Raw genomic sequence first — 18217 nt, 5'->3', positions numbered from 1 at the left:
GGCTGCAGAAAGACACCCGGGATGAAATAAAAAAAAAACATGGTTATTGTAACGTAGCATCAACAGACAGAAGAGAAAAGCAGCGTGCATTATAAGTGTGCAAAGGGAAGCCACGGAGAGGTTAAAGGAAGCACCGAATAGCAAAGGTATACAAATGAGAGGTAAAGACATATTTTATGAGATCATCAGGAGCCGACCGTTTCAAATGAGCGTCTCAATACTGAAATATGTAGGCTTGGTGTCTTGACGCATGCTCAATAATCCAGCTAAGGAAATGACAGAACGTTGAATCAGTTTATCCGGACACAACGTTTGTTTGAGAGAAACGTTACATCGCTCATCCAAATGACTTAAGAGGTCTCTTAGACGAGTGGTGAAACGTTTCTCTAATAAACGTTGCGTGCAGATGGACTGATTCAATTTTCTGTGACGCAGGCTTAAATGCATACGAGTAAATAAGTAAACGGTATTTCCCAGTTAAGTTTTACAACCGCCAAACGAACAGGAAGAAGAAGTAAGAAGTGGAGGAAGAAATCGACGAAGAAGAACACGCACGCACACGCGCACATAAATATGCAAGCCTACTCCTTGCCTCGTGGCGGCACTGTAGTCCAAATACGTGACTAAACGGCTTGACAACAACAATGGCTGCTGCCTGCACGTTGGTGTGCTGTAAGGAGGAGAGCGAAACAGATAAAGCGGTTGTCGGTAAGTATCCAAATGTAATCAATTGACATTTATTGAAAATCAAATTTGAATAAAGCACGTCTGTATAGACACTGGCTGATCTATAGGATTTCCCCTTCAATCATCAATTTTTATGCCAAACACGTGTGTTCCCTTAGCGAGCCACCGTTAGCCTGAGATGCATTGCCTCATTAGACTGAGAGGAATTGTTTATTTTCTCTTGAAATTTATAACAGATTCAAAGTATGGCATTGTTTAGTCTTGGGTGTTTATAAGAAAAATAGCTATGACCTTGGTTAGGATAGGATAGGATAGGTTTAGGGGCTAACCAAACCTTTATTTGCTCTTCATAATGTTGTAAGTTCACACATCAGTTGATGTGTTGACAAAGACATCAGTGTTCTCAATTGATACACACACACACACACACACACACACATATATATATATATATATATATATATATATATATATATATATATATATATATTTTTTTTTTTACAATTTCTCATTCCTACAGTTCAGTTTTCAAATGGCAACCTGGAAAGCCCAGGCCAGCTGGACTACACCTTCTACAAGAACATAGATGAGAGAAACCCCAGGAAAAAAGCCAGACGGACGTTGGTGAGAAATGCACATCCTCACTGTTGCATCCAGGCTATACAAGGCAGCGCTGGGATCCATAGTAAATATACTGCATTGTTTTCTGTTTTGCCATTACTGCGCTTTACTAAGTGATGTCTATGTTTCTCTAGGTTGCAGAATCAGAGAGGCTATCATACGCTGGACATAATTTTGGAACTGGGTCCTTGAAATGCAACAATCTTTGCAAGTAGGAACATTTTGCATATTGGGAGTATGCTATCTACAATTTCATTTTATTTTATTAAAGAAAAGGGATTGGCCATAGCCTTTGAGTTAGGTTGAGAAGAATGTCTTGTCTGCAGGTATTACGTGGGGGTGCTGAACAAACGGACCATGCAGATGGAGCTGCACAGTGCTCAGCTCTTCAAACTGCAACCTATTATACCAGGTAAAGAAACAACACGGGTTTGAATACACAAAAGCACACCATCAACTGAAATCTGTTTTCAGAAACGTCAGTTTACCGTTTTTGTCTCTGACCACCATCCTTGTTCAATGATGTCTGGCGTAGTGCTCAACACTGCTTTTGTTAAAATGAGACATTTTTTTTTAATATATATATATTTGTTACCATGTGACTTTATAACCTCAGGGCTGTATTGCCCAAATTCCATCAGCATGTCTCCTGCCCCACTAGGGGACAAAACACCCTGGACCATCTCTATACAAACATCAAGGGCTCATACAAAGCTACTCCCTGCCCTCATCTGGGGCATTCTGACCACCTCTGCCTGTTCCTGGTCCCAGCCTACAAACCCCTAATAAAACGGGTCAAGCCAGCAGTAAAGACAATCACTGTCTGGCCAGAAGGAGCAGTCTCTTAACTCCAGGACTGTTTTGAAAACACAGACTGGAGTATTTTTGCACATTCAGCTACCCATGTGTGACGGTCGGAATTATTGCCGCTGCCTTGTAGGGGTAACAAAGTGCTTAATCTGGGGAGGACTGAGTGGGACAGGATCTAGGTCCTCCACACCCAATGCTTATGGCTTCAATATTCAGGTGAGTGAACAAGTGGTGCGCTGTTTAGCAGCCTGGACCAACGGTAGCTTCTTAGACTGTGTAAAGTAGGCTCCAGGGTACTTATAGAGTCCTAAAGGGCCGACTGAAGTGTGTGCAAGGTAAGTACCGAACTGACCTGATACCACCCCCCTACTTTACAAAGATCTAGCTAAACAGGTGAAGCGCCCCTACCCCCAGAAGTAAGTATCCCAATACACTGGTAAATTAAATAGAAAAATTGCAGTCTTTTCTCTCTGATGTTTACTTTATAACAACACAGGGCGTTTAGGAAAATTATTAAAATAAAACTTGGTAACAGTATGACTTCATTTAAACACTTGGCCACTAATACAAAAACCCATGAATGAAATCCATACAGTACCCTTTACCATTGGCCATTAATGAACCATACCCTTTCCATTTAACATTCACATTTAAATGTGAGAAACAACCAGCCCATAATGTAGCCCTATTATGACAACTGAAATGGCCCCTTTTAAACAGGCCAGAGGAAACTTCCTTTAGAATACAGATTATCTCTAGACAGGCATTTAACATTCAAATGACATGTCACTCAAAATCACGGTTTCCACATCCCGCTAAAAGCATTTGGCTTCAGCAATAACAGGTAAGTAAAATCCGTGTCCAGCCTATCTGTGCATCGCCATGCAGCTCCAACTAATAGCAAAAGTTAACAGTATTTCAATGCAATACTCGCGCTCGCACTAGCAAAGAAAACGAAAACACCTACGTAATCACATTACTGGTGTCCAAAGTGTCACCGCATATGACCACTTGATAAGGTTTTAACATTAATCTGGTTTGCACAGCAGTAGAGCTCATCCGCCACGACCGCTCCGTCTACGCTGCTCGTAGTACTCTCCCTCTCTGGCTCCTTTCGCTTTTTTCGTACGCGTTCATGTGTCTTAATGGTGCAGTCAATATTTGTACCCGCTACACATGGTTCCCATATAGACATTAATGAACAGCCTTCTGCCATACTAGCCTACATTAACTTTTGCACTGAGAGTGTCACAACAAAAAAATCAGTCTGCACCTTTCCAAACCAGAAACCCTGGATGACCAGTGAGGTCCGGCTGTGAGGCCTACAGCGCAGCCAGATCCAACCTCAAAAAGGGCATCAGAACAGCCAAACATAAATATTCCCTACGAATAGAGGACCACTTTCACAATAACTCTGATCCTCGGCGAATGTGGCAAGGCATTCAGTCTATCACAGACTACAAAAGCTCTAATCGCGGTCCCACTGTCCATGATGCCTCCCTGCCAGACAAGCTAAATCATTTCTATGCCCGCTTCGACAAGGACAATACTGACCCAGCCACAAAAATCCCCAGCCACCCAGAAAACCAGGTGCTCACTCTATCAGTCGCAGAGGTCAGAGAATCACTGCGCAGAGTGAACACACGGAAGGCTGCCGGACCAGATGGCATACCGGGTTGGGTCTACCGGGAATGTGCCGACCAGCTGGCCGAGGTCTTCACACCTGTATTTAACCTCTCACTGTCCCAATCTATCATTCCTGTCTCCAAGAAACCAACATCCACATGTCTGAATGACTACCGACCCATAGCACTCACCCCCATTGCCATGAAGTGCTTTGAAAGACTGGTTGTGGCTCACATCAAAAACATTATCCCCCCCACATTCGACCCACATCAGTTCGCCTACCGTCCCAAAAGGTCTACTGAGGATGCCATTGCCACTGCCCTGCACATTGCTCTGACCCACCTTGAACTTAACAACACATACATCCGGATGTTGTTTATAGATTACAGCTCTGCCTTCAACACTATCATCCCCGCCAAACTAACCACCAAACTCCTCTCCCTTGGCCTCAACTCCTCCCTCTGTAACTGGACCCTGGACTTCCTGACCAACAGACCTCAGTCTGTTAGGTTAGGTGACCACTCCTCCTCCACCCTGACCCTCAGCACAGGTGCCCCTCAAGGCTGTGTTCTGAGCCCCCTCCTTTTCTCCCTCTTTACCCACGACTGCCTGCCAACTCACCCTTCAAATGTTATAGTTAAGTTTGCAGATGACACCACAGTCATTGGCCGTATCACGAACAATGACGAGACGGCCTACAGAGACAAGATTGAGCACCTCACATCATGGTGTACTACCAACAATCTTGTCCTTAATGTGCTGAAGACAAAGGAGCTGATTGTGGACTTCAGGAGGTCTAGAAGCTGCAGCCACTCCCCCATTCACATCAATGGGGTGGAAGTGCAGCGTTGTTTCCAGCTTTAAATTCCTTGGAGTCCACATCAGTGAGGACCTTTCGTGGACGTTAAACACCCAGGCCCTTGTGAAAAAGGCCCAACAACGCCTGCATTTCCTGAGGAGGCTGAGGAGCGCCCGTCTACCCCCCAGAATTCTCACCAACTTCTACCACTGCACCATAGAGAGCATCCTGACCAGCTGCATCTCAGTGTGGTACGGCAGCTGCACCTCAGTAGACCAGAAAGCTCTGCAGCGGATCGTCAAGGCGGCCCAGCATATCACCGGTACCCAGCTCCCAGCCATAAAAGACATTTATCACAAACGCTGCCTTCGAAGGGGTCTCAGCATCAGCAGAGATCCCACCCACCCCAACCATGGACTGTTCTCCCCCCCTGCGCTCTGGGAGGCGCTACAGGAGCCTCAGAGCCCGCACTACCAGGCTCAAATACAGCTTCTTTCCACAAGCTGTTGCCCACCTGAACCTGGCTACCCACTGAATGTCTGTAGATATTTTTAAATATTTTGTACTCCAGCTCGCTTTTAACTTATTTTTAGCTTTTGGTCTTCATGTGTGTATATCTTATATTGTGTTTGCTGTGTTTGTCTGTGTCTGTCATGCACTGTTTGGTGAAGCCACAGCCCTCATTTCATTTTTAACATGTGCCTGCACATTGTTTTTAATGACAATAAATTGAATTGAATTGAATTATAACCTTAATTTACCAGGGGAGAAAACAGAGACAGACACATCTCAGGATGTTGGTCAGACCTATAGACAAAAGGTAAGGATTTCCATTATCTGCTTCCCTGTCAGATAATCATTCACCATTCTCTAGATATCAATTTCTGTAAACAAGCTACCATAGCAAATACTGCAATGGTATATTCTGTATGACTGTATCATGGAGTTTTTTTTTCTTAGGTCGACTCTCTGATAGAGGCTTTTGGCACCGTTAAGCAAAAAAGAGCGCTGAGTTCACGCAGACTGAATCAGGTGGGAAGTGATACCCTGCATCACATGGTCTCAAAGACGGCCAATGACATGATTGACCAAAAGGGCCTGGAAGGTAATCCTCATGTTACCTGGGTTAGATTGTAATAGGCTTAAGTAGTAGTAGTAGCAGTAGACCTTTATTTGTCCTCAAGGGGCAATTAGTTAAGTCCTTACTTAATTTTCCTCGACCTCTCTTGTAGATGTAAGCTAGAGGTAAACAAAAACAGGGAGGACAATGTTAAGTGAAACATAACTGATGCCTTGTTAACTGTCCCTGTCAGAGCTAATATTCTCCACTGGCTGCTGCAGTACCTGACTCAAGATTCTCATTGTATTGATTTTCTTGTTTCTTTTTCTCTTCCATTCTGTTCATCTCATGCCTTCTCATTCTTCATCATCTTCTTCTTTTTCTATATGTGGGAACTTGTTCTTGTTTTTTTTTTTACCATCCATCTGTTTGTCATCATTCCCCCTGTTTTTGCTACATACCATATCTTCTTGCTTTTGACAGTCTTGCAACAGGAGGTGGCTCAGACACAGTCTCAGGATGTGGCCGTCTACCTGCCTCCTTGCCATCCAAATGCAGAAAGACCTGAGGATGTGTACCTATTTGATGATCGTATCCTTTATGTGTGTGTGTGTGTGTGTGTGTGTGTGTGTGTGTGTAAAATAACATATGCTTGCTTTTTAAAAAAAAATATGGTGATGCTGGTTGCGTGACTTGGGTCCTGGGCTGTTCCGGTGGCATCTAGACACTGCTTGGCATCCTGCATATCATATTCTTCATAAATTTTGTAATTCCATCATAATTCTGTTATACTCTTTCAGTGTTGTATTCTGTAAATTGTGTAATCACAACATCCATTGCACGTTGTCCGTCTTGAAAGAGAGATCCCTCCTCTTTTGCTCTCCCTGAGGTTTCTTCCTATTTTTTCTCCCTGTTAAAGGTTTTTTTTTGTGTTTTTTTTTTTAAGGGAGCTGTTCCTTATCCGATGTGAGGGTCTAAGGACAGGATGTTGTGTTGCTGTAAAGCCCCTTGAGGCACATTTGTAATTTGTGATATTGGGCTATACAAATAAAATTGACTTGACTTGCTGAAGGTGGCAGATGAAAGAATTTGTCTGGCTGGAACAGATGGTACAGGTGTGACGACTATGCATCTTTTCAGAGTCATAGATCTGTGATACCGTGTGGGTCTTTATCCTTATCGGTATCCATAGTCCTGTCTCCAGTGGAGTTTGAGGCTTTGGGGGAGGGTGGTTCCAAGATGGCTGCACTCACTCCCAAGGAGCTACAGAAGATGAGAGATGATGGAGGGTACAGCCCACACACGCTCGTTTACAATTTTATATCATCGCACATTTCCCTCTGATGATGTTTCCTCAGCTTTTTTTATTTGGTCTTTCCTCCAGGTGTTTGAGTGTGGTGAAGCAGGTTGAAATACTTCCAAGTGACGATAAAGCCAAAGAGAAGACGGTACGCTGTGCCTATTACCTCTACCTGCTCCTCAAGCTGGTGCAAGAGAGACGCATCTCCCGTAAATGTGAGGAATATACCATTACATTTGTCAAACGTGTTCCTTACCACTCGTCGTTTGGTATCAAACCATCATTGTGATTTCGTCAATGTCAACTTTTTCAGTTTTTCAGAAGCATGGTTGCCCTCCTGTTATCCAAAACAAACTGATGAATACATTCACAGTGGACATGTTCAACGATGGCAAGTATGTTAGCAGTAATCTATGTACTTTTTCCACGTTCAGCTTGCTTTCTTTTACTGCATACTGCAATACATTCACTTTAGATGTTTTTGATGCACCTTATATGTGGCTTTTTGACCAGATGAACTGACACTTCCTTGCATATTAATGCACATCAATCCGCATGTTTGACTCTAGACTCCTGAATATTGTGTCAGCATCGATGTGTGCGAAGGTAGCATCACACGGCCTGGCCCTGCTGCTGCATGTGGGTCATATGACTGCTGACCTAACGTTGCTGCACCGGGACCTGGGAATTACAGAGCCCAGGTAAGGCGGCGAAGGTTCATTGTGTTAATTAACTTCAAGGCACGACAAACGACTTGCTGCAACATTGACATCCCTCTGCCATTTTATAAAACAAACAATGCACACAAGACACCTTGACCTGCAACATTTTCACCTGTAGTTGGTATTCAGGAAGGCTTTGAGTCATCTTCCAACCATGTAGATCAGTGTTTCCCAACCCAGTCCTCAAGGACCCCCTATCCTGGAGATTTTCTTTGCAACCCTGAATAGGTACCTCTTTGTAATTATTCAGTCAATCAGCAATGAATGTCAGATTTTGCACACCTTGCATAATTAAGTGCTATGAGATGATTGGTGAGTTAGTACAAGCAGGGCTACCTATGCAGGGTTATAATGAAAATCTGTAGGATGGGGGTCCTTGAGGACTGGGTTGGGAAACACTGGTGTAGATCATGAGGCACAAGAGCAGAAAGTTGCCACTGTAAGTGATCTATGCCTTTGTGTTTTCCTTCAGGATGCTTGAGGTCGCCAAGGCAATGGGGCTCACCATAAGCAAGAACAGCCACAGAAAAGCTAATGACGCCGTCCTGACAGACGGGCACAGGCGGGCCTCCCTCATTCTCCCGCTTGTCAAATACGAGCAGTACATGGAACGCAAGAGGCTGAAGAAGAAAATGCGTTAGAGGCTAGCACAGTTGGAAAAGACCGAGGTGGGGTGGAAGGACAATACTGAAAGCTGGAAAAAAAAAAGTCTGTTTATTTGACAAAAAATAAAGGAACTTCCAAGTTAAATTTTGTACCACTGCTGTGTGCACATTATTCAAAATACAAACGCCTATGTGATAAGATGTAAACAAACGCTACACAATTGAATACATTCAAACTGAAAAACGTATTGATGTTTGTAGACACGGCATATTGTATAATTCAGTATAATGTGAGAAGGAATATTTTTCCAGCTATAGCTGGATTTTTACCAGGTCAGTCTTTGTATGCATGTGGGGTTGGGGGGGGGGGGCTTTGGGTTCGTGCTTGTTGATTATGCACATCTAGCACTTGATCCTTACATGAAAAAATAACAGTTGACCCTCTATATGAAATATAAAAAATAAGGTCAAAAAGGGGAAAACTATTCACATTTTCAAAAATGTCAATCATGTCCAGGTCAGTTTGCTTGATGTCAAGCACACAAACCCAGTCGAGAAAAGGCCTAAAGTTATGGTTGTGTTTTTTTTTTTTTTTTGCATATACATTATAAAAACCCCTAAGCTTTCGGGATTCTGTTATTAGAAGAATCGAGCAAGGAGTGCCTTCAATGCCTTAACTGGTGGTGTTAACAAATCAAGTCGACCACTAAACTGCTGAACTTCAGTGCCTACTGAACAGGAAGTCTACTGCAGCCAGCAGGAATGATGTCTTAATCTGAACGTTGGAGCCACGTGATGAATACAGCTGCAGTAAACAAAATGTGAAGAGATCGACATCTGAATGCAGAACCACAGAAATGCTTGGATGGTGTCTGAGCAAACCAAAGAGTTCAGCCACTTTATGGAGTTTAGAAGAGTTGAGTCCTCTGTCTTCTGTCCTTCATATTTTAGTGAACTGGTTAAGTGGGTGCTGGACTGTAAAAAACAGATTACAGGGACGTATAGCGGTCTATTCCGTTGCCTACCAACATGGGGGGATCGCCAGTTCGAATCCCCATGTTACCTCCGGCTTGGGCGGGCGTCCCTATAGACACGTGTCTGCGGGTGGGAAGCCGGATGTGGGTATGTGTCCTGGTCACTGCACTTAGTGCAGTCGAGGCACCTGTTCAGGGAGGAGGGGGAACTGGGGGGGGGGTAGCTCGATCCTCCCATGCACTACGTCCCCCCTGGCGAAACTCCTCACTGTCAGGTGAAAAGAAGCGGCTGGCGACTCCACATGTATTGGAGGAGACGTGGTAGTCTGCAGCCCTCCCTGGATCGGCAGAGGGGGTGGAGCAGTGACCGGGATGGCTCGGAAGAGTGGGGTAATTTGCTAAAAATTCGATTGGGGGGGGGGGGGGGGATGTGTTTACAGTTTCACAAAAATTGTGCCACTGTAATGTGATGTGTAGAATTGATTCAGCAGTGGTAATTCCATGTTGTGCGTGACAGCTCGGAATTTCTTGGCTCAACCCAAACAGGATGACATAGTTTCGGAAAGTTCTTGAGAAAATCCTTTAAAAAAACTCCTCCAAATGTAAACACCGGTTCAAGCATGACCGGATGCTGACCCTCGGTGAAGTCACTGGTAGGGATTTCCAAGTCTTTGCAATAATTTACAGGATGGAGCAGAACATACTGCCATTGCTGTGGCATCCGCTCTCCACAGCGGCGCTGATCCGGCTGGTCATGGAGTTGTTGAGCCGGGACGGGTATTGAGAAGAGGAGGCGCCAAAAGGGGGTTCAATAAGCGGGCGGGGCGGAGGGTTTTCCAGAACCCACGGAAGGGCAGGTGAACAGCTGGGAAATGAAGGAGAAAAAAATATAGACGGCTGAATTAGATAAACCTTGACACACATGGGGATAAAACTAAGGCCAGATTAAGAACTGTTGCAGTGTCTGCACTATTGAGACACAACTATGCATGCCACACCTGTGCATGAAAGAGGGCACACTATGTTGGGGCTTTTCGAAAAAAAGAAAAAAAAAGGCTCTCTTGCATGGTGAGGAAGGTCTGGTGTGAAATTTTAAGCCAGGTGTGAGAAAATCACAACTACCGAAGTAGGTTCAGAAAATTTTGCTTTCTAATATTTTTCATCTTTTAGGTACCTGGTCAAAAAGCACCGTGGGTCTCTCTACTTAGATTTATCAACATGCAAAAGAGCATGCGAGACTTTTTTATTTTGTTTGCCTTATTCACTACAGGAAGTATTTTTGTTGAAGGAATTTATACAGGTGAAAGTAGAGAAAAAAGAAGTGCGAGGTAGGGTGCAGACACCCTGCTGGCAGTGGATGTTGGTAGTTGGTTTGCTACCTGTTAGTGTGTCTGAGGATGCTGTTATTCCGCAGCGAACAGTTCTCATTTCCAGGGTCAATGTGTAGCAGTGGTTTTGTGTATCCAGGGTGGCCTTGGAAAAGGATGTTGTCGTGGATGGCTCCTTTTACTTGTCCTAGAATGGCAACGCCACAACTTCGTGCTGGTTGGACACGGTTCCACAGTACCTAATGCACCAAAATAATAATAGAAAAACACATTTGTAAAATTCTGAAATGAGCAGTATTTCGGTAAGAAACCGGGGTGTCTGATATAACGTGTAGTGTCATGAAGTTAGTCATAACTTTGTCAATTTGCTGGATATTTGTTTTAAGTGTTCATGTCAAGCTCCAACTCACCTTGACATCTGCACTGCCCGAGACCTGAATCCCGTATCCACGGTTACCAACCACATCATTCTCCCCAATCTGTCCATCCCCATTAAAACAGACACCGTGACCTCCATTTTTGTAGATGCCATTACCACGGATCTCCACCCAGCAATCCTTGTCCACAGTGACACCATCGCGAGTATTATCGAGGATGCAGTTTGTAACCAGCCGGGTCAGCTGACTGCTCTGTAGCACGGCGATACCAGTGCCACGGTTACAGTTTATAAGGTTGGCGATGACGTTCAGTGGCTCGCTGCTCTTGACGTACAGACCTACTGCTAGACATATATGGAAGGAAAGAGAAAGATGAAGTGAAAAAGAACAGCGGCGAGGAGCCATCCGAATCTGGCCATTTATGTGATGAGGAATATCAGGTACATAACTGCACCTTAAAAGTATTGGTTCACGTTTGTTCTTGGGAGCTTCCAGTTTTTGGAAAGGGTGATATGTAATGGTTTTAGAATGCTGAAACTATTGCCGTTTTGGGCTGTGTTGAAGCCCAACACAGTCCAAAGTGGTAAGTTTCTCTATACCAAAGCAATCAGGGAAGTTCTTCGAACTTAAGAGTCTCTTTGATACTAAGTGATGCCGAGACTCTTATTACCTCCATTGTGGCTCATGCAGTTGCTCTCCACCAGGGCCACACTGATGGACCGCCGGGCGGTGTATCTCTCGTCCTCGCTGTCCAGATCACTCTCCCATGCAAACAGCTCTCCTTCCTCATTCAAGTTCTCCTGACCTCGTCCCTCTCTCCTTTCTCCTCCGCCTCCTCCTGCACCGCCCCCTCCCAGGCCAGCCTGATTCTCCTCTCTATTCTCAGGGTCCTTCCGGCAGAACACGGCCAGCCCATACATACGGTTGTGAGTGATGTAGTTATGCAGTAGCTGTGGTAGGCTGGAGGACAATACCCACACGCCACAGCCATTGTTACCTAAATGAACCAGAAAAGGGCAAGGACTTCGGTGTGGGTAAAATATAAAGAGACCATGGGCAGAGACCGAATCAAGGGCAGAGACTGAACCAAGGGCACGAGTTAAAGAAACAAAAGTAATGAACATGAGCTCAATGGAGCATTCAGGATGTGATCACTCACAGTAGATGTGGTTTCCCTCGATAAGTCCACGGCCCCTCTCACCCACCACCACTCCGTCTGAGTAGCCGTGGCAGATGTAATTGTTTCTCAGGACAGGATCCCCTCCTCTACGGATGTCTGTACCTCCCCACTGGTTCTCTCGGATCACATTCTCTGGAGTAGGGGCAGCAGAGTGCATATTTTGCGGTGTAAAAGTGCATCTAGCTCTTTTGTATTTAATAGGTGGCAAATTGGTAAAGGGAGATCTTAAAGTGTGCACTAACTCATGGCTATGACGATAGTGTGTAATAGATAACAACACATCCATTTACACACCTACTATCATCCCTCTGCCATTTTCATTTACGGCAATCCCCGCCGCCTGGCCCCGGAAGATGTGATTCCCACTAAGAGAGAAAGTGAGACACTCACTTTATGCGCTGGGAGAGAGCAAATATCAAAACTACGAGTTCTTCGACACAATTGCTCTATGGCTTCGATATGAAGCATTCTGAGGGGGGGGGGTGTTGTTTGACTTTAGAGGCAAACAATTGAATCTCTGGTTTTTAAACTCGTTGACCTATAGAATACCAGCAGTGTTGTGAACAGTGGCTACACTTTGCTGGATGGTTCAGTACAGTATGGAATATGGACGCTATATAAATGTAGTCCATTTTACGGTATGGCGGTCTCACCTACCTTACCACAGGATTTCCACTGAAGAGAATGTAGACACCCGCCTCCTTGTTGTTATAGATCTGGTTGCTCCGGATGGAGCCCTTCCCATTGCCAAGGACAACAACGCCTGAACGCAAACCACTGTGTATTCTGTTGCACTGTGGAAGGAGAAGGGCAGATGACAGGAAATATGTCCATCAATCTATAAACGGTTGCATCCAGCTGCAACTTGGTCTGCGTGTGCCCAGTTTAGATCTGATACTCAAACCCTTCGCGACAGAAACAGGGAGACTTAGTGATTTCTGCGAGGATGAAAGGATGATAACCTTGCGTTACTTAAATCCAATTGAAAATGTTCATTTTTTTGTTTTATTGCCCTTTTTATAACGACCTGAGGAGGCAGCTGTTTAGTGAACAAGAAACCAGTGATTCACTTTCCCTTTGATGATGGACAAAGGCTTTATTTTTTGCTTTCTGAAGATGTCCATGGGAGCTCAATACATCAAAAGAGCATGGAAAAGAGGAACGGTTCTTCATTTACATGCTGATTTAACATTTGCTTTCGATATACAGAAGGTTCATCTCCACTAGAAATTACGATGTGGAGAACGGACCTGTGTTGGACATAGGCCTGTTGTTGGTCGATTGTTTTGTTTTTAAAAAAAATATTTTTAATTGGATGTTTATAGTAACCCCTTTGTTGTGATCATTATGTCTAGTGTCTTGTAAGCCCATGGGGCCTGGGCACCAAAAATGGTGTATGACACTAAAATAAAAATCAATCAACCATGCATCTTGAGATCTACTCATCATCCTAACGTTATAGCATCATTCACATCAGGTGTGAGCCCTCCATACATCAGCAAAAAGCGTGTGGCACATTTCCTATAAAATCAATAAGTCAATAACCTCCAACATCAGAGTCCAATCAGATTTAATCAAATTAGTCACATGAATAGGATCCATTGTGCCAATTCGTTTTGTGGGTTAAGTTTCTATGCACATTAGGAGATAGTGGCGCGGCAGTTACCAGGATGATGGGGTTGGCCCCTTTGCGTATGTCCAGCCCTGCTTCCCCATTGGAGTGGATGTTGTTTTCCGCAATGAGCCCCTGAGCAGAGAGACGAAGGAATACACCCGATGCACGGCATTCACTCACCTCATTATGCAGCATCACTATCTGAAGGGGGCAAGAGAAGAGGAAGCTGAAAAATCAGATCAAAATAGAAAGTACATTTCCTCGGCACAATAGTAAATTGAACTTTAACCGACTCTGGGATATCCCAAACATTAGTTTCTCTGGGTATAGAGATAAGTTTTAAACATTCAATACAGTGGCTGAACATTTTCACATTTGAAGTGAGTTGCAGTTAAGAATCTTGAATTTTGCAGAGAATGAGCGAATGAATAAATAAGATGATGAAAAATGGTGGCAAAACGAACGTACGTGCATGTGCATTCAGCTAGCCCACTGAAAGAAACATTTTTGGTTAGATTAGTGCATTTCCATGTTTTGATAGGCATTACTCAAAGGCAAACCACATAAGATATGATGGACTACCTGCTGACTCCCATCAACATCTTAACTATGAGGGAATGCAAGTGTCAAATCCAAATGCAATGGGATCTGTCCATGTGACTTTACACATCTCTGCATTGTATGAAAATAGTAATTTTGATGCTATCTTACTGTGGCATTCTGGATACAGCGAACAGCATAATTCAGCCCACGGAACACATTCCCCTCCAGTCGAGCCTGTCCATAATTACACACATGCACACCACCTTTCCCCTCGCGGAAGAGGCACCGCCTGAAGATGCAGCCCTGGATGGATGTAGCCAACATTTTTGCCTCAGGGTCCCTCTCTAGCTCCTGCTGAAGGGAGAGAAGGTCAGGTGTCACAGAGGGGGGATCAAGAGAGGAGGCTGGGGGCAGTGAGCCATCAGGCTGGGGCTTGAAATGGTGGGCTAGGCCATGATTGTCAAAAGGAAGTTTGTAATCTAAGCTAAATGAGGGGCTGATGTCGCTCATCATTTCTCCTTTTTGGTTCTCCTCTCCTTCACTGTGCTCACCCTGACTCAAGCTGTGCTCAATCACTGTGTCCTGATGCAATACGTCCATTCGAGTCCTCTTTTGCCATTCATTTTTGTTCCAGTCCTCCACAGTGACATTTGCACCAGGAGGTTGGGGTCGGGCAGTTTTCCCAGCCTGACAGCCCCCGGGAGGACCACTATTCCCTGGCAAGCCCCAGGATGCGAACATTCGGGCCAGGGCAGCCAGGTGTTTGCAAGCCCAGTTCCTCTCTGGCACCAGGGGCCCCTCAATAGTGACAGATGCTGCGTCACTTCCAGAGAAGTCACAGCTGTCTAGTAAACTGAGGGCAACACCCTGGAACTGGGCTGAGCTGCCATGTGAAAAGGAGCAGAAGCGAGCTTGGCAGGTTCCTGGCCCTCTGACCTGCAGCTGGGCTCCCTCAAAGTTACAGTTATCCAGCTGGACATGACCCCATGACGTCTGGAGCAACAAAACAAGAGAGAAAAGGGCAGTCATACAGAGATACCCAAAAAGAGATGAAAGTTGAGATATAGTTGAAGAACTATAATTATAGGCTGTAGTTTTGCACACACAGTGTCAAGTAATTCCACCAAGATTATTTTTAAGATTATCTAAGCATCCGGAAAAAACGTTTATAGAGAGAAGCAGCTAGAGCAAGAGGTCTGAGCAACAAATCAGTTTAGAATCAACAATGCAATATGCACGAGTGCAATAGTCACATTGCAAAGGATGCCGTTTATGGCAAATAGGGCCCATCAGTTAAGTTAGGCTAAAATGCTTTCTGCTTGATAAAAAACAAAATCTATCAAAGTCTGCTTTTTTATGACTACCATTGAAGAAAAATATTGTAGTGTATCTGACAAATAATATATGATTAAGTCTACTTGATGACTTCTTGGACAACTGCCATACCCCCCCCCCAAAAAATCACCCCAATTATTGTTAGAGTGGTCAGTTCTTTGCAGATGGGTATATGAAATTTAAAAATGGCATATATCTTATTAAATTATGTAAGTCCTTTTCATTCTTTAATATTGCAGTACATATCACAATGTCGATTTTCTTCAATAACATTCAGACCTGCTTACGACCACAACGATGTGCTCTCACCTTGTAGACTATAGTGGAGAACCAGGCTGGCATGAACACAAGATTACACAGCCGAGCCGTAGGGCACTGCTGCTCCATACATACCAGCAGTGACACCTCCCCCAGCTGACCCAGCCCGTACAGCTCCACAGGCACCTTTAGTGACACTTCAGCCTGCTCCTCATACACCCCTGGGTGGAGAACCACACGGTCATACGGACCTGCAACTTCCAGGGCCCCCCAAAGGGTCTCAAACTCACACCCAGGTCCGACATGCCAATCTCTACGGTCTTTCCTTCGCCTGAAAAGGTGGAGGCAGGTGGAGGACTGGACCTCGGAGCCATTCTGAGTCCACGTGCGGCTGGCGAGCGCATGCTGCTTCAGGGCCTCCCTCCACGAAGAGGGCTCCTGGTCGGGTCGATTGGGCCAGTTGGGGTGTCGGAACTCAGCGTGTCCCAGACAGAGCTGTTTCCAGCGTGTGTTATCCAGCGAGAGAATGAGTTCTCTCCAGGTACGGCACACCAGGCAGCAGCGGCCTAGTTCAGGAAGAGGAAGGTAGGCCAGGATCACTCTCCACAGCTCCATAGGAAGGGTGCTCACCTCCATTGCAGCGGAGTTCACCTCACCCTATGGGAGAAGACGGAGGGAGAGTGCCTGGAGGACTGGGAGGAAAAGGAAACAGGCTAGAAACTATCGCCAAGTAGAGCTGGGCATTGACTCAATATGACCATTTATCGTCTTTCGGTGGTATGGTACCAGGATAACATTGGGATGTTGTTGTATTGTGATACACATTTCTTGTTGTCTACATCAACGGTAACGAGGTCTGAAATATTTGATGGAGTGTTGTTTGAAAACTAGTTTTGGTTAGACATTGTGCTTTACATCACCACACAGTCCATTGTGATGGACATCAGCTGGATTCTTTCACATGGTATCAGCACGTGTGATCGGATACTGTGGTACACACCGACAAGGTGTAGAATTCCCTATAACCATCGTGGATAACACCGTCCACGTCACCCAGGACAACGGAACGGAAACCCCTAAGAACGAGTGTGTTAAGAAGAAAGTAAGAACGAATAACCTAATTTGGGGAGAGACCGCAAAACAGACGATGACTAAGCCTGCCCCGTTCCCCAATCCTGAAACCGTGGCACGCTCGTGAGATGTGCCGCAGATAGCCCACCGCACTACGCGGCGCGCCGCTATTCTGACCGCCGGAATATCCGCCTGGGCGATAAGTGCCGTCAGGGATCTGCGGCAGCGGGCATGCCAACGCAACTACCGCCCCGGATAAGTGTGCACCCCGGCGGTCTCACCTTGTAGCCAGCTGCCTTGGAAAAACACATCCTCGTTTGCTATGGAGAGCGACGACGCGGGGGCGACAGCGACTTTTCCCTGTTGTTTTGGGGGGGGGGGGTGGTGGTGGCGGGGGGAGATCGATGACACTCTCCATCACCCGAGCGTTCAAGATCGGAGAGAAGAATTACGGCACTTTACGACAAGGGGCGCATGGAGACCAGACGCCCCTGAGGCGGGGCCGGCTGCTCGGCCCGGTGACAGGAAATCTAAACGGGGCGAGTCGGGGCAGCGAGCGAGAGAGAGGAGGAGGAGGAATAAAGGCGGGCGAGAAACGTTCTGTTCGGCTTATTTTCTGTTGCTGTTGTTGTTGTTGTTGTTGCGGAAGCTGCGTAGACGACGTGTAGCAAAACCCGCTCTTTTAGATGTGCGTCGAGCGCCGCCGATTGCAGAACTACGGAGAACCCGCACAGTTAAAGGCGGCGGTATACTGAGAGGCATGTGGTGGTTAAAACAAAACAAGTTCACAGATCAACGTGCTGCTCTCAGAGGGGTTTTTTTTTGTTTTGTTTTGTTTTTTTGGCTACGCATTTATTTAAACGGAAGAACGTTAATAAAGTCGCTCCGGTTCCCGCTTTGCGAGAGCGCGGTTTGCTGGACTTACGTCTGTGTAACCGGTTATTTTCTTGCCCGGTGCGGGATTCGATACGGGGTGTACTGCACCACAAGGCGACGTCACTAACCGCTCGGCTAAAGGGTCAAACCCGTTAGCTAGGGGCTAACGTGTCTTATTAGTAGTTTACATCTGTATTAAATTACTAGAAGAACCCCGCTACAATGTAGCGGTTTGCTTATCCACCCGTTTGAATCTCCCTCCTCTTCATCCTGCCAGCTAACCGCCTTCCCCCTGCCCCTAAACCCCCCCCACTCCAACTCCTTCCCCCCCAAATGCTCAGAATCATCTGAAATGCCGAGAAAAGTGGTTTTTAGCCATTTTTAGAAAATGCCTATTTTGCATAATTGTGCATAATGATGCATAATTATT

At 45.4% G+C, this 18217-nt stretch overlaps 2 protein-coding genes across 4 annotated transcripts; one reads left to right on the top strand and one right to left on the bottom strand.

The window, feature by feature from the left end:
• Positions 1–74: 74 nt before the first annotated feature.
• polr1e (RNA polymerase I subunit E) lies at positions 75–8784 on the top strand. Of its 2 annotated transcripts, none has more exons than XM_056280786.1 (13): positions 75–146; positions 506–708; positions 1208–1311; positions 1443–1519; positions 1635–1720; positions 5308–5363; positions 5504–5648; positions 6087–6194; positions 6796–6892; positions 6988–7118; positions 7217–7298; positions 7473–7604; positions 8098–8784. In XM_056280786.1, exons 2-13 carry the CDS (start codon positions 645–647, stop codon positions 8264–8266), a joined length of 1251 nt encoding a protein of 416 aa, XP_056136761.1. In that variant the 5' UTR covers positions 75–146; positions 506–644; the 3' UTR covers positions 8267–8784. The 2 variants fall into 2 exon arrangements, with proteins under 2 accessions (XP_056136761.1, XP_056136762.1); XM_056280787.1 differs by having other exon boundaries at positions 87–161.
• An 871-nt stretch (positions 8785–9655) lies between these two features.
• Positions 9656–17282, bottom strand: fbxo10 (F-box protein 10). 2 transcript variants are annotated; one of them, XM_056280807.1, is made up of 11 exons: positions 17193–17282; positions 15892–16532; positions 14416–15240; positions 13756–13905; positions 12747–12883; positions 12384–12454; positions 12069–12221; positions 11580–11906; positions 10943–11253; positions 10584–10771; positions 9656–10069 (listed from the first exon to the last, which is right to left on the bottom strand). In XM_056280807.1, exons 2-11 carry the CDS (start codon positions 16474–16476, stop codon positions 9886–9888), a joined length of 2931 nt encoding a protein of 976 aa, XP_056136782.1. In that variant the 5' UTR covers positions 16477–16532; positions 17193–17282; the 3' UTR covers positions 9656–9885. The 2 variants fall into 2 exon arrangements, with proteins under 2 accessions (XP_056136782.1, XP_056136783.1); XM_056280808.1 differs by having other exon boundaries at positions 10943–11250.
• Between the last annotated feature and the right edge of the window lie 935 nt (positions 17283–18217).

The sequence above is a fragment of the Lampris incognitus genome, chromosome 5, assembly GCF_029633865.1.
Source record: "Lampris incognitus isolate fLamInc1 chromosome 5, fLamInc1.hap2, whole genome shotgun sequence".
Classification (NCBI taxonomy): Eukaryota; Metazoa; Chordata; class Actinopteri; order Lampriformes; family Lampridae; genus Lampris; species Lampris incognitus.
The sequence above is the reverse complement of the archived record's forward strand: the minus strand, read 5'-3'. Positions and strand labels throughout refer to the sequence as shown.